Genomic DNA, 16991 nt, shown 5'->3' with positions numbered 1-16991 from the left:
ACGTTGGACTTTGACAGTGTCTTTGTTTTCCATAGGGAAACATCACATATATGCAGTATGTATACATGTTATGTAAAGCAACTTTTGAAAATTTAGATTACTTTAAAGACAGTTAACATGAAATAATCTGTACCTATAACTTTACCCACCAAATAATCATAGACTGCTACGTTCAGGGTGATATCGCGGATGGATCAACATATCAAAAATACGTGTCTCTGATACTAAAATGAACTACCAGTACGTTTACCCATTCCAATGGCCATGATACTCCATCTTTCTGCTATTTCATATATCAGAAGACCTCGACATGTGACAAAACCTGGATATAGCCTTTAACGTTTCATAGCGTTACCTGTGTGAAATGGTAACTTGAAATCATAACATAAACATAAGCAACCAGACGGATGCAACATGTGGAGCAGGGTCTGGTTATCCTTCCGGAGCTCGAGCACCTGATAGCACCCCAGTGTTTAGTTGGGTTCGTGTTGCTTAGTCTTAAGTGTTCTATGTTGTGTCTTGTGTACTATTATTTGTCTGTTTGTCTCTTTCTGTTTTTAGCCATGGCGTTGTCAATTTATTTTCGATCAATGAGTTTGACTGTCCCTTTGGTATCTTTCGCCCCTCCTTGAAATCAAAGATTTAGTGGGACAAAAATGATAAAGAGACATCCGTATCAATTAGAAATTACTATTCATCATATTTGTATCTAATTAATAAGAAAATGAGGCTACAACAACAGTTGGCTTATGCAAAGCTTTTTTTCAAACATAGCCAAATAATAAATTAGAATATTTAAAAGCAATATCATATCTCAAAATAAGAACACTTTTATCGGTATGAAAAAGTTAATGAGCAAAAATTATAGATGAATAATTATAACACATATGTTCCTAAATAACAGATAAGATGCGACAAAATAGGAAAACTCCTGTCATTAGAATCTGCCGTCTGTTATACGAATTAATCATATAAATGTTTGAGCCATAGGCATGTGTAAATACTTATACAACTTAATATAACACACTGTAACCAACGCACAATTTTGAGAAATGAAAATCGGTCCCAAATCCCGTTTTATTTTGAATCCGCGGTTGTCTTTTTTATTGAAAGTTAATATGTCTTTGATATCTCCATTAAAACACTATCGAAATCATTAAAATAAGTAAGCATAAAAGAAATCCAAAGATAAGTGAGATTGATCTCAACGTGAAAGATACTAACTAAAGCTTCCAAAATATATACCTTTACTTATAACTATTTTGATTTGAGCGTCACTGATGAGTCTAATGTAGAAGAACGCGCGTCCGACGTATGAAATTATAATCCTGGTACCTTTGATAACTAATGTCTACACATGCAAAGCTCAAATAACAGATGATGAAATTTAAAATGAAATGTTACATTCACAAAATTGTCCACTTAGAAAAAGATCCAGGAAAAATAAAGAAAAATAACAGGCACACCTATATATGCAAAACATATAGAATAGATTCTGCAAAAAATGAGGAAACAGAATTTATTACAAAGATGATTTGATTAGAACAAGAATGTAATTAACTACCGATTTTATCACCAAACGTGGATGCGATTTGTCCTCTGTTTTATATCTGTTGCAGTGGAAGTCATTAGAAGCTATTTATTTTGTATTTATATCTTTTGTTCACAATACTTTGTATATTCAAGATTGGTGTCAATTTATAAAACAAATATATCCCAAAGAAATCACTAGACGAAAGTTTAAATAGTGGTATATTAGATCAGCCCCAGTTTTTGTTGGGGTTCGTGTTAATAATTCTTTAGGTTGTTTTTTTTTTGTTGTCAATTGTGTACACTTGTTTGTCTTTTTCATCCATGTCGTTGTCAGTTTATCGAGTTTGATTTTCCCTCTGGTATATTTCGCCCTTTTTTTTAGCAATGTAAATCCAAAAATAGATCATCCCTTCACCAACCAATCGGTGGTAATTCTTAAATTTTGTTTTGACGAATTAATTAGGTATGTGGTATTCCAGTGAGAATCAGATCGCATATGTTTTTATAACATGGATAACGACATAAACAAATGCGTATACTATATATAAAATGGAAGTCTTTATAATGTAAATAATGACAATAGAAATTGTACTGCATAAAGTACGTACTTGAAAATATCTTTTTGCTGAGGAAGCCATCTGTTAATGATTCTCCGTAACGCTACTTAAAGCAAGTGGTTTCGTGTAAACAGGATATGAAGTACTTTTATCTGTAACTATAAAAACCTTTTGCATTGCGTTTGTCCATATTGATCAGATCATCGCCATCCATCATGAAACTCTTGATTTTTATATTTATGACTTTTAAATTGACAATTGTGTGTTTACCCAGTAGTTTGCCATGCGAAGGAGAACTATGTTCCAAAGTTATATCTATGCCGCTGGTGGATAATATGAAAGCATCGTTGAAGGCCGATATTGACGTTTCACAGATTAATAAGTATCTTAAAGCATATATAAAACAGGAGATCAATACTGAAATACGCACTTTAATGAAAGATGTTGTCGAAGAAATAATAGTCAACAGAACTAGCACCACGAAGGAAGATAGTGTATCCATGCAGAAAGGTAAGTTATAAAACATATAAAACATTTAACATTTTAAAACCCGCTGCAATTGTTTGCGCTTGTCGTGAGTCATGAATTTATGTTCAATAGTTGTCGTTTGTTGAGGTGGTTCGTATGTGTTTCTCGTTTCTCGTTTTTTTTATATAGATTATAGACCGTTGGTTTTCCCGTTTGAATGATTTACACTAGTAATTGTTGGGACCTTTTATAGCTTAATTTTCGGTGTGAGTCATGGCTCCGTGTTGTAGACCGTACTTTGACCTATAATAGTTTACTTTTATAAATTGTGACTTGGATGGAGAGTTGTCTCATTGGCACTCATACCACTTTCTTCTTATATCTATAGATATGTATATTTTAAATTGAAATTGAAAATCTAACAATTTACGACAGACGATTTTAATCAGATCACCTAAAACTTATACAGGGCTACCACCACTAATTACATAAACCTATCCAAACAATTTCAAATCTGCGAATAAGCAGAAGTTATTTTTTGTTCTTTCCTCAGCCTCCTTTGACATCCAGTAATATGTCGAATGACCTTAATGATTCGACAAAGTAGGCTTATTCTGTATGCTATCATCTTTTAATAGTAAAAACATTCTCTTTAATTACGTCTAGTTTTTTTGAATATACGGCTGATTATTTATATTTATTTCCAAAACAAAAGATATGTTGCAGCTCAAATCCGTGTAGTTAAAAATCCTTTGTTCTGGCACTGTGACGTCTTTTGACGTTCAAATAAGATTTTTTTAAATGAACGCAAATATATTAGTTCAACTGTTAAACTAAACTTAAGAAATCACAATTGGAAACAAGGGAACAATATTTATAATAGCACTTTGCTAGCATCTTTATTAGGCTCGGAACAATGACTTCTGACCTATCATATTAATTGTGGCCCAAACAAAATTTTCAATAGAGCAATATTTCCGTTGTTTTTACATAAGTTGATTTGAAATTATAGATAAAAGGCTCAATGAATCCTGCTCATCCACACGAGAATGTAAAGAGACGTTAACCTGTGAAAACCGGAATTGTCAATGCATCAGTACAGAACAGTGGAATGGAATGGAATGCATGGGAAGTAAGTTTTATTATAGTATATTCATTTACAAGATATACTTAACGTAGTATTTTAATGTATCTGCTTTCACATTTGGAATGAAGGGTTAACCATTGCGCATTATCCTTCCGTGTTACAATGTACATATTATGTAACACAATATCCTTGTTGACTTCTTTCTTTTCTCTTCTGTACACTCTGTATAAAATTCTCAACGGTAGCCCGCACTAATAACGAGAAAATATATAAATTATATGTAAGCCTTGAAAAAATATTGTTTCTACCAAGAAGATATTTTTAATAAATAAATACAGATTTCCTGTTTATGGTGAGTTAAATTGTTAACCACATATTCTATTTTTTTTTAGATAACTAGCGGAAAATCTCGCATCATTCAGAGAATCAGATTGAATAACATAAATTAATAAAAGTATTGAACTGTAAAATTGTTCCCAAACAGGTTTTCAGTTCACTGCCATCAAAATCGTGGGTCTAATGCTCAATGCATTGCTCTTCCACTTTGTATTTTGTTTGGTTTTTTTAACGTTTTTGGATTCGAGCGTCACTGATGATTCTTTTGTAGACGAAACGCAGACGGGCGTAATTTCAAAATTTAGTCTTGGTATCTATGATGAGTTTATCTGAATCATGTTTACCTACTAATAAGGGTGTACAGGTAAATCATGGCTTTATATCCGTTTTATTTTTTTGTTTCATGTATGACAATTAACGCCAGTCGGTTATATTTGGGTTTAAAAGTAGACATGCAAATTAGCTTCAAATGAAGCCTTATTCGCTCGAATGCTATATTAAGTATCCTTCATTGACTCTTTGATGGGGAAATTTAAGTTTCAAATTATTCATATACCTGACTATGTTTTGTATATGTATACATGCAAGAGCAGTAAAAATATTAATATATACATAATTGAAGGTTATAGTTAACAGTTTACATAATTTCTGCAATTAAAAAAAATACTATCATTTTATGAATGTCAAACACATAAAAAGTATATTTGTAACCATTACAACATTGTTGTATCATATCACATACTTTCAAATTTTGTTTCTAAAAATCCGAACTTGTTTAAAATATATTTATTTTAGCTCCAAAATCGTACATTGTCCTTTATCCTATATACGCAACATTAAAATTGCGTATTCTTGAGAAGGAAACACTTTTGGATGAACCGAAAACACTTGGATATTTTAGGGTGTCATGTTGCTCTCATACTAAAGTTTTATTTGTAGCGGCTTTTTTAACTCGTGTTAGTTTGTTCTAGGTTTTCTTATCTTTTTTGGAACGTATAGTTATTGAGTGTTTCTTTGGTTGTAAACTTTGTTAACCAACTGTATGGTTAATCTCACCGGTTCACTGAAAATCCAATGTCGAATTCAATATTTTAAAATAAAAAAATCAATATAAAATAAATATTTTGGAACACAAATATTCTATATAAGCATGATCAGCCTGTAGAAAAAATGCGTCACTAACTACGATATTTTTCATTAATATTTCCATCATACAAATTAAACACTGAAATCCGTTTGTAGAAAAGCTAGTGACGACATTTTATATACTAGACTTCTTATACTAATATATATATAGATATTTGTTATCCAACATATTTATTGAATTTAGCTTTTTTGTTTCGTAAATTTCTGTGAAAATCATTTGTTTTAAATATCTTTTCCAGATTCCAAAGGTGTCCACTTTACAATCGTGTTTACAGAAAAGGGTCACATTAAAGAAACTAAACTATTATTAGCTTCGAAAAAGGATGGATTGTTATCTCAGTACACTTTTTTTGATAATCGTAATAAAACAACAAGATTTACCAACACTCAGTATTCAGTCGATCTTCCTATTGACAACATTGTCATGAACAAAGGCATTGAAAAGGTTGGCATGGAAGTGCAATCCTCTGTTCCGATTTCTCTTTATGGGATACAACATCATACTAACGGTGGTTACACAGAAGCATATATGGCAATTCCGACAAAATATTTGTCGACCAATTATCTTCTTCCGTCCTTTAAAGTATACCGTGGTGCTGATAGTGCTTTAACGATTACTACAACCGAAGACAGTACTACAGTGACAATAAACTTACAAATGGAGAATGGACCGTTGAGGTATAATAATGTAAATTACAACAATAATGATGTGATTTCTTTAGTGCTGAATAGGTTTCATTCGTTTAAACTTTCCCATTCGTCAGACTTATCGGGAACAACCATACACGCTACAAAACCAATAAGTGTGTTGACAAGCAGTGTGACCAATAAAGTCACAAAAACTGGCGGAAATAATGAACTTTTAGAAATGGTCCTCCCATTAAGTCAAATGGATCACTTTTACGTAATACCTAAAATTTTAACTCGTCCTTCTAGTACTGTTCGTGTGTATTGCCCAAATGAAACGACATTGAGTCTTAATAATGGCAAAACAACTCTCACAAAGCACGTAGATGAACGACAGTTTATTGATTTTACTCACCACAAAATATCGTATATCCATGGTAATCGTGATTTTCTCGTGATGATTATACCCCATGAACTTCCAAACGGTACAGGTACTGTTTTCATGATGACAATTCATGGTGTTAACCAGTACATGTCGAGTTATAATTTTGCTGTACCTGCTATCGTTGATTTGAAAAATCATATTACAGTGTGTGTGAAGTCGAGTGCTCTGAGTGAATTTACACTCGATGGTCATCTGACTACAATAGATGGTGTTTATAGTATTTCTAACGGGACTGATAGTTATAGTACATTCAGTTTACCTATTTCTCCCGGGAAACATAACATAATTCATACAGGTGGCGCACGATTTGGTCTTTGGATTTACGGAGAAAACACAAAGTACGATGCTTATGGATATCCGGCTGGAATAGCATTTAAAAAGAAAATATAACTGTGTGTGTAAACTCTGCATTAAAATTGCAGTAAACAAAAGTGTAATTTTTTAACCCCTTCACGAAAGAGGAGAAGTTACATATTTAATAGACATGTCTTTCCCTCTATTTGTCACATTTTCGTTTCCCGATGATTATTGAAATACAGCTTGTCAAAATCTTTTGAAATTTTAAAACAATGTCAAGGACTATTAAAAAGGTCAACTTCAATGAAAATGCCTTTGTTATTTATTGATAATGGCATGTGGATTTTTTGGTTTCCGAATGATAACTTGGGTTCAACTTGACATAATTTTATTGAGATTTTAATCATAGAATTCTAATCGAAGAATTCAAAAATAGAGAAATATTAAACGAGTGACCAAACAACACATCAATTAACGACTGAGCGTAACGCAAGCATTAACTGTGTTGTTCGGTCACTCTTTAAAGGTCACTCGTTCAATATTTTTTAATTTTTTAATTATTTTTGTTATTAGTTTTTATTTATCACATTGAAAATGGGCATTTTAGTGGATTTAAAGTATAAAATGTAAGGAACTACATCTGTCTCTACGCATTTACAATTTGTTTTCATGCGACGTCCTTGTCAAGACCTATTGTTGTAGGACGTCAGAGCATATTAGTCCATATTTTCATTAAGTTTGAATTTAATTCATTCTTTTGAATTATTGTGTTTTTAGTAGCTTTCCCCTATAGGTTTTAACATTCAACAGTTCATTTTCCATCAACAATTCCTAGTTTGCCACGCTAGACGGGCTTTTGCCCTTGAAATTTCATACTTGGCAGTTGAATCAAAACAATTGAAAAGTCAAATAAAATACAAAATTCAGTAAAATTCAGAAACGATATAAACAACGATTTCCATTTATTTCTTTAAACACCCACAAGTTGTTTATTATTCAATAGAAAGTAGTTCAATGACTATGTGTTAGTTTGCTAGATAAAACATGAATAGATACTGTGAACCATAAAACTAACGTTTTGAAACAGTGTCAAATTCATTACATATTCGGGACAATAACATGTGTATGTGATATGCTTTATACTAGAATGGCACGTTAAGCCAGACTAGGAGTACCGTATGTTCTTCTGACTCCGGTAATACTAAACTAAGCCTTCTACTTTAAACTCCTTTGTTTTTATGTTATAGTAAACCTTGTTACACATGAAACTGCCTATAAGTTTTCGTTGGTGCAGATTATTAACGACTCGTTGTCGTCGCTCATCCTTATGTTCAGTTGAAATTCTTTTTGAGGTTTTAATTGTACATGGTAGATATTTGTCAGCGTATTTGTTCTTAGTAGATATAGGAAGATGTGGTATGAGTGCCAATGCGACAATTCTCCATCCAAGTCACATTTGTTTCATTCCAGCGTCACTGATGGGTCTTTTTGCGCGTCTATATATAAAATTATATATAATATTATAAAAATTTATCAAATTAAAATACCATAGGTCTTCAACACGGAGCCTAGTCTCACAACCGAACAGCAAGCTATAAAGGGTTCCAAAAATTACTAGTGTAAAACTGTGAAACGGGGAAACCAACGGTCTAATCTATATAAAAGACGGATACGAGAAAGACTTATGAACCACATAAACAAACGACATTTACTGAACATCATTCCTAACAGGTGCAAACAATTGCAGCAGGATTAAACGTTATAATGGTACCAAACCTTCTCCCTTTTCTGAAACAGAAGTATAACATCAAAATAACATCTAAGACACACTGTAAAATATCTATTAACTCAATCAAAAAAATCTATTTACACAAATAAACACACCATGAACGAATCAATTTGATCTGTGATACAATGTAAATACAAAGTTAATAAAAATAAGGGATGAATTATGAAAGTAAATGTATAAAACTGCTGTAGAATGTTCAACAATTTTAGAAAAACATCAAATTTAAAAACAATTACGTCATAGTATACACATGTAAATGAAAATAATTTTGTTGTTAAGTTTTCTTCTTCTTCTGTCTATATAATCTTCTGTTTAGGAATTCCAAGAAAATATGTTAATAAAACTAATATAAAACTTGGTATGTGTGGGGTGAATATCAACAATAAAACTATGCAATTGGTGCTCGATAAAACTTCGTGTTCTTCATGCACAGGTGCATGACCATCATTTGAGGAGAAAGGAAATAATGTTGATGTTCATAGTATGGTGAAGTGAAAATTTATAGTAATTCTAAACAATCAAAGCTAGTATATAGACCAACTACATGTTAACATTAATGAACAAAAAGGCATTACAAAAAGTATCAACAGGTCAAATTAACTAGAAAATACGATTTGAGAGTACACGCAGTTACTAAAAGCTAGTTAAAAGCAAAAACAACTAATAATAAAAAAAATCATGCATCAGAACATAAAATCAACTGAAACACATCCCAGGGATTTAGTCTTTTAACTTCATGGACAGTCAAAGAATACATGACTTGTGCAATGCCAAAAATATATGTATTGATAGGGAGTATGATAGTAATTAGGAGCTTACTTTTTTATAGATAAAAATGAACGTGTGTGTGTTTCTATACATCCCGTTTGAAAAGGATACAAATTTAGTTATGTTTTAATTTGCTGATAACAAAATCGATATTTGTTCCAATGTAAACTATATTCAAGATAACCCTTACTAATAAGTTTATGTCAAGGTTGGATGAGTTTACACGGATCATGTACTAATTTCCACGCTTTTAGTACAATATTATTGTAAAATTAAGGATGTGAAATACCATTTTTAATATGTTTAAGGCCTATATACCTCTTGCTTAGTGGCGAAACAGAAAATATCAATGAGTAAGTCTTTAAATTAACCACCCCTTCGACCAGGTTAACAAAGAAATAATGAAAAGGTTTCATGATTTTTAAAGCTCACTATTAATATTCACTAACTTCCATGCAGTTTAGTTTCGAAATCACAAACTAGTCAAAACATTTACTAATTTTTATCATCGGTATCAGGACATCATTCGTAAATATAGCTCAACATGCAGACTTCTTAAACGTTCAGGTATTTTACATCAAATTTTTTATGGAAATATTCTTTATAAAGCACAAAAATGTCAGTATTCACCTCAGAAACTATTCAAAAAACCATTAAATAGACTTATTAAGAAGGGATGTAGTTACGACAATGTTGTCAGGTCATTAAAGATTGCAAATTTTGGCGTTAACATTGATTCACTTATAGGGTCTTTGCATCGGAACTAACCACATTTATTAAAAAAACAGTTGTTGGCATGACACGGGTTATGTTCTTCTCATATATGTTATGATGGTATGATACTAAACCCCTAACGGGAAGGTTTGTGCCTGATATTCATATGATGAAATCATAATCTTTCAATCAGTTTAATTGAAGTCTGGAGCTGGCATGTCAGTTAACTGCTAGTAGTCTGTTATTATTCATGTATTATTGTCATTTTGTTTATTTTCTTTAGTTACATCTTCTGACATCAGCCTCGGACTTCTCTTGAACTGAATATTTTAATGTGCGTATTGTTATGCGTTTACTTTTCTACATTGGCTAGAGGTATAAGGAGAGGGTAGAGATCTCATAAACATGTTAAACCCCGCCGCATTTTTGCGCCTGTCCCAAGTCAGGAGCCTTTGGCCTTTGTTAGTCTTGTATTATTTTAATTTTAGTTTCTTGTGTACACTTTTGAGTTTAGTATGGCATTCATTATCACTGAACTGGTATGTATTTGTTTATGGGCCAGCTGAAGGACGCTTTCTGGTGCGGGAATTTCTCGCTACATTGAAGACCTGTTGGTGACCTTCTGCTGTTGTTTTTTTCTATGGTCGGGTTGTTGTCTCTTTGACACATTCCCCATTTTCATTCTCAATCTTATTTATAGTGTACATGTATATATGTGTGCCTCAAATCTATGTCATATTTTTACTGTCATTTAAAATTATATCAGTTAATGCCATTGAATAGTCATTTGTGTACATTGGATCTTACAGTTTCTTGCAATAATACAAACATGTAAAAAAACTTTTCATCTTTAAGTCGGAACAAAACCTTATCACACAGATGTTATACTTTTGTATTTTCAGATAAAAGAGATAGTAAAAGTAGTCTTATCTTTTAACCAAATTTCTCTATCGATATACACACAACAGTTGTATTTGATTACTTATTTTTTTGTCGTTAAATAACGAAACCTTGAAAATATAATATTGATTTGAGTCATCTAAGACCGATATTTAATGTCTTTTTCCTTTTGAGGGTTGTTAGTTGATTTAAGCTTGTGTTAAGCAAACGTTTGTCATTTGATCTAGATCTTTCCGTTTTGAATTTCCATCGGAGTTGATTATTTTTTTTATTTTACTTTTTTCTATATGAATAATAGGAACAAATTCACAAATTAAAAGAATTTAAAACAAAATACGTTAAGCGTTAAACCCCGTGCTAAATGTGTTATAAATTTACCATTTAATATTTACAATGTGCATTGATTGGAGTTAAACGTCAAGTGGACAATATTACACATATATTCGAGACGAGCAGTTCAAATTTGGCTGTTGTGATGTACAAATGAAGTATTGTAAACAGTTACTCTCATGATGTAGTTTAACATACTGTTAAACGAGTTCGGTTTGATTTATTCATTAGATACTGCAAAAACCAGTTATATTAACAACATGTTTATACAACTAAAATACACAACGTGTGGTTGAGATTTTAGAAATTCAGCAACCGTTAATGCTTATCGCTTGTAAAAACCTTAGTCATTGTAGTTGGTTGTTATTACCAATGTTATTTCAACTAATCGGGCGGAGCTTATGTTTTAATTTACATAAGGACAGTCTATTTGAAGATGTGTGTGATAAGAATGATTGCCGATATAATTATTATTGAATTCTAATCACCTATCAGTGGCACTAAAAGCATATACAACAGAACTAAGTTATGCTATGGGACGAATGACTGGACACTTCATTGATGAGTTTATCCAAGAACTCCTGTCTATAAATGGGCTGGTCTTAAATAAGCGAACTTCTTAAACCGCGCCAGGTCAAGTGAAATAAATCGAGTAATACTCGTGTGCTATACTATAACTATTGCAATGTTATAATGTCATTTACAATACTAGCCACACTAGTTGGGCCATTACATAGAATATATCATGTATGCAAATGACATAAAGCAAAAATAGAATTTTATTTGCTAGTTACATTTGTAACATATATTAATTATGTTCTTCTGACTCCGGTAATACTAAACTAAGCCTTTTACCTTTAACTCCTTTTTTTATGTTATGATTAACCTTTCTACACATGATACTGCCCATAAGTTTTCGTTGTGCAGATACTTGTCAGGGTATTTGTTCTTACTAGATAGAGAAAAATGTGGTATGAGTGCCAATTAGGCAATTCTCCATCCAAGTCACATTATTTTATTCCAGTCGTTTGTAGATGAAACGCGTGTCTGGCGTATATTTAAAATTTCAATCCTGGTATCTATGATGGGTTTATTTATAAAAGTAAGATATTATAGGTCAAGGTACGTTCTTCATCACCCAGCCTAGGCTCACAACGAAACACAAGCTATAAAGAGCCCCAATTACTAGTGTAAAACCATTCAAACGGGAAAACCAACGGTCTAATCTATATAAAAAAACGAATACGAGAAACACTTAAGAAGCACATAAACAAACGACATTCACTGAACATCAGATTACTGACTTAGGACAATTGCAAACAATTGCAGCTGGATTAAACGTTTTAATGGGACCAAACCTTCTCCCTTTTCTGAAACAGTAGTATAACATCAAAATAACATCCAAGACACACTGTAAAATATCTATTGGAATGACTTAACTCAATCAAAAAACGTAGTAACACAAATAAACTAACAAATGAACGAATCATTTTGATCTGTGATACAATGTAAATACAGAGAAACTAAAAATAAGGGATGAATTATGAAAGTAAATGCATAAAACTGCTGTAAAATCAAACATCAAATAATCAAACAAACAAAAATACGTCATATTATACACAGGTAAATGAAAACAATTTGTTGTTTTATAAAAGTATACTTCTTCTTCTGTCTATATAATCTTCTGTTTGGGAATACCAAGAAATTTCATGTGACTATGTAAATAAAACTAATATAAAACTTGATATATTTCAATATGGCTGTCGAGAAAGTTAGCTCCCAGTTTTTGCGGTTTTATTACAAATTTAGGAAGACACTATCTCTGAATTTAGTACTATGTGATAGCTATTTCAATGGTGAACAGAATGATACAATTTTTGTGGAATATTTTTCAACAAGAATAATTTTGTGACTTGTGAAAGATTTTTTCCAGAAGGATCTATTTTGATATTTGATTATGATTTCTACTACTAGAGGTGACAATATATGTACAGTATGTCTTCAGGGCAAAATTTAGCTGGTTTAAAATCTACAAATAAAAGATCTACTACTAAACCTGGGAATACTGTTCAGACATTGCTTACAGCAAAAGTGGATAAGAATAAACCACCACCTAGTAAATGAACTCATTCAGACGTATCTAATGAATCAAACAATAGTTTAGACTTATCTGGCATAATGAACTTTCAACAGGATATTGATGAAATTAAAATCAAACTTGAAGGTGTGACAAGGAGAGAGGACCTTGATAGAGTAACAAAAGATCTGATTAAAACTAGTGATATTGAGCAAGTGGTTACTTTAATTGTCAAAAAGCTGATGAATGAATTTTAAATAACTGTACAAAAGAAGATTGATGAAAAAGTGGAAGAAGTAAAAAATGAAATGCAGGAAAAATTTGATGCTTTATCTATAGAAAATGAAGACCTAAAGAATGAGATACATGCTATACAGTATTCCAATAAAACAATTAGAAGAGACTTAAATGAAACAAGTCGACTTTCAAGACAGGCTGATATAAACAGCAATTACAACGAGTAGTACTCGAGAAAAAATAACATTAAAATAATAAATTTTCCAAAAAAAGATAAACAAGATCTTAGAAAGGACTTTATGGAAACTGTAAAAAAAGAACAGAATGTCCAATTAGAAGACAGAGATGTGGTTGCAACCCACCGTATACCATCTCAAAAGGCTGGGCCCTATCCAGTTATTGTTAAGCTATTCAGTAGTGATGTTAAGAGTCAAATTATGTAGGAAATACTTGACCAGTAAAATTAGATTTGTGGACGACGTTATTGAAAGAAACATGAGTTTAATTGAGAGACTTAGAAAAACTGACGAATGTGAGTCTGTCTGGTACTTTAATTGTGGAATTTAAGGTAGAACACCTGCAGGACTTCAGCTGAAATTTGGACTACTAGTATATGATGACATTCATTACAGAGTATAGCAAGGGAAACAGATGTTATGTGATTAGGACTTAGACCTCACCGATAGTTTTGAGAATTCTATAGGTTATTGTTGATATTTGACTAAATATTTGTGCTTATCTCCCTTTCGTTGTATAATAAAAATCTAAATTATCTCTCTTTTAACTATAGATCATGTGCAATATTTGTTTTCTTTCTACAAATGTACAATACATATTAACATTTTTTTTTTGTACAGATAATCTAAATTTTTGTTGAACTATTATTTTGTTGGTTTCATATAAGGCAAACTGCAAACACTGACAAATTCCAGCTACAATGTGGCAAAACATATTGAAATATTTTTTTTTAACACTTTTCTTGTCTGTTAATTATATTTTTTTCTATGAATTGAATGTCTTTAAAGTATTGAATTTGACTGTTGGTCCCTGTACGAAGCTTGGTAATACATGTATGTCGAGAATTTCTTTACCACCATATCTACACGTTTTGATCAAATCTTTGTGTATATGTCTTTGTGTCTCATGTGAATGTATAATAAGGATAATCATATGTAAAACATGCCTATATGAAATGATGATGTACACATATTTCAAACAATTATGGGATCTTTAAAGATACTTTCTGTTATATGTCAGGGTCTGACAGCAATTTTTTTATGAGCATATTATGTCAATTATTGATGATTTTGATTTTGATTTGTTTTATTATATGTGGAGATTTTAATCTGGTGTTAAATCCAGATTTAGATTGTTATAATTATTTACACATAAATAATCCTAAAGCTATAGACAAACTATAAGAATTGATCGACGATAGATCTCTAGTTGACCCTTATAGTGATCTTTTTCCTGACCTGTGTAGATACACTTGGAGGAAAAGATCACCTTTCAAACAAGCTAGAGTTAAGTCTGCCAATTGATATTTTATCGTATGTTTTTCTTTGTTGTGATGTTATGCTATTGTTTCAGAAAAAGGGAGAAGGTTTGGATCCATTAAAACGTTTAATCCCGCTGCAAATGTTTGCACCTGTCCTAAGTCAGGAATCTGATGTACAGTAGTTGTCGTTTGTTTATGTAATATAAACGTGTTTCTCGTTTCTCGTTTTGTTTATATAGATTTGACCGTTGGTTTTCCCGTTTGAATGGTTTTACACTAGTAATTTTGGGGCCCTTTATAGCTTGTTGTTCGGTGTGAGCCAAGGCTCCGTGTTGAAGGCCGTACTTTAACCTATAATGGTTTACTTTTTAAATTGTTATTTGTATGGAGAGTTGTCTCATTGACACTCACACCACATCTTCCTATATCTATTTACTGCAGGGTTTGTTACTTGTGTTGTGTGGATGCAGTAGAATGTGTCCCCGTGCTTGTAGTGTATGCCCTTATATATTTCAGTTATTGGTTGTTTGCCTGTGAGAGAGCTTTCACATGTTTATATCTTTATTGTTTACGATGTTGGGATGTATTGATACTCATCCACGCCTGCTATTTTTTATTATTGCCCCCTGCTATGGTTTTTATTCGATTTCTTACAACCACTGTTTTGCCCTGTGTTTGTTATACATGTCAGTTTTGTTATATTTAAGTCCATACGTCGGGCCTTTTATTACAGTTTTTGTAAGAGTTCTTTACTGCACTCCTAATTACTCCCTATTCCGTAACTGTGATCCTCATTCAATGTTACAACCTCCGGTCTTTTGTATTGATCCTATACCCCTATTAAATAATCATGATTTTACGGAATGGAAAAAATATTATCAACAACACAACTTCTAGGTTATCTACGTGCATAAATAAACGTATTGGTAATGCCACGACAGCCAGATTATTTAACAAAAATGCACGTGGATATCCACAAATTTTCCCGTGCAATGCCAAAAAATGACTAACCTGTTTTAGATTAACTTCTCAAAATACTGTAAGGTCAACAGTAAACGGGAGAACCTTTTCGCTCTCCTTTTCCTGTGATATTACCTGAAAAACTCAAAACCTAATATATGTGGTAACTTGAACCCAACCTAAGTGTGGTATTCAATATGTGGGACAGACGGGACGAGAGTATTTCAGAAGAAATCAAGAACATCTCTACCGCTTTCGTAGACCCAAAAAATTCAAAAGTTTAGTATATCAGCATTTAGATAAGCATAATCATAATCTGAAATATATAAAATTCCAACCGCTCGAAACCGTTCAAAAACAACCAGGAGAATCGCACAAGCAATTTGAAAAATCACGCGAAGTTCGCGAATTGTTTTGGATAAAAAGACTTCAAACAGCTTATCCTCTCGGTCTAAATGATAACATATTAGGGCAGGGGAACATATCTAAAACTCATATCGATGTCATTAATATTGTTGATAAACGACTTAGAAATAATAGGTCTCATGGTAAACGTAAGAACCGTAATCAACGTATTAAACATCGTATAAATTATACACTTGCTGATCTGTTATCTATAATAAAGAATAATGGCAGACATCAAGTATTATGCAAACTGGGTCAGATACCTATAAGTAAATTATATGCTATTTTTCTGGAGTGTGATAAAATTTCCTTTTTTAGCCCATTTTATGAATACACCCGTATTATTACAGCCTTTTGTCATCACAGGCTTTTTCCTATTATTGATAAACCTGAAAATCATAAACGACATTTTCTCAAATTAAAATATATAAATAGAGGTATTGATTTTATTAATTTGTCTAGCATATTCAATGACTCTTCTGTCTATAGCTTAATACCTCCATATTTTGATAATATAGAACAACCCATTATTTCGTATTCTTATAAAAAACCGAGCAGATATTTGATTTTAAATTATACGTCAATTACAACAGACGTCAATATAGAAAATAATGTTCCTTCCACTTGAGATTGCGAAACATCTAGTTTTAAGTATGTTCCCTATGGTCATGTTATCACAGGAGACCTCAACATCGTCGATGACCGTGAAGTCATAACTTTTCTAAAGAAAGGACCGAAATACCGTCCTCCATCTACAATAGATTGGAAACAGTGTCGTCAGGTCATTAAAGACGCTCTGTCTGCCTATTGTAAAAAT

General features: G+C 32.0%; 1 protein-coding gene across 1 annotated transcript; it reads left to right on the top strand.

The window, feature by feature from the left end:
* The first annotated feature begins 2270 nt into the window (after positions 1-2270).
* On the top strand, positions 2271-6806 carry LOC143082244 (uncharacterized). The gene is made up of 3 exons (XM_076257838.1): positions 2271-2600; positions 3571-3690; positions 5367-6806. Exons 1-3 carry the CDS (start codon positions 2306-2308, stop codon positions 6587-6589), a joined length of 1638 nt encoding a protein of 545 aa, XP_076113953.1. The 5' UTR covers positions 2271-2305; the 3' UTR covers positions 6590-6806.
* Positions 6807-16991: the final 10185 nt, after the last annotated feature.

Source organism: Mytilus galloprovincialis, chromosome 7 (genome assembly GCF_965363235.1).
Source record: "Mytilus galloprovincialis chromosome 7, xbMytGall1.hap1.1, whole genome shotgun sequence".
NCBI classification, from domain to species: domain Eukaryota; kingdom Metazoa; phylum Mollusca; class Bivalvia; order Mytilida; family Mytilidae; genus Mytilus; species Mytilus galloprovincialis.
Note: the sequence above shows the minus strand (reverse complement) of the source record. Positions and strands in the feature narration are given on the sequence as shown.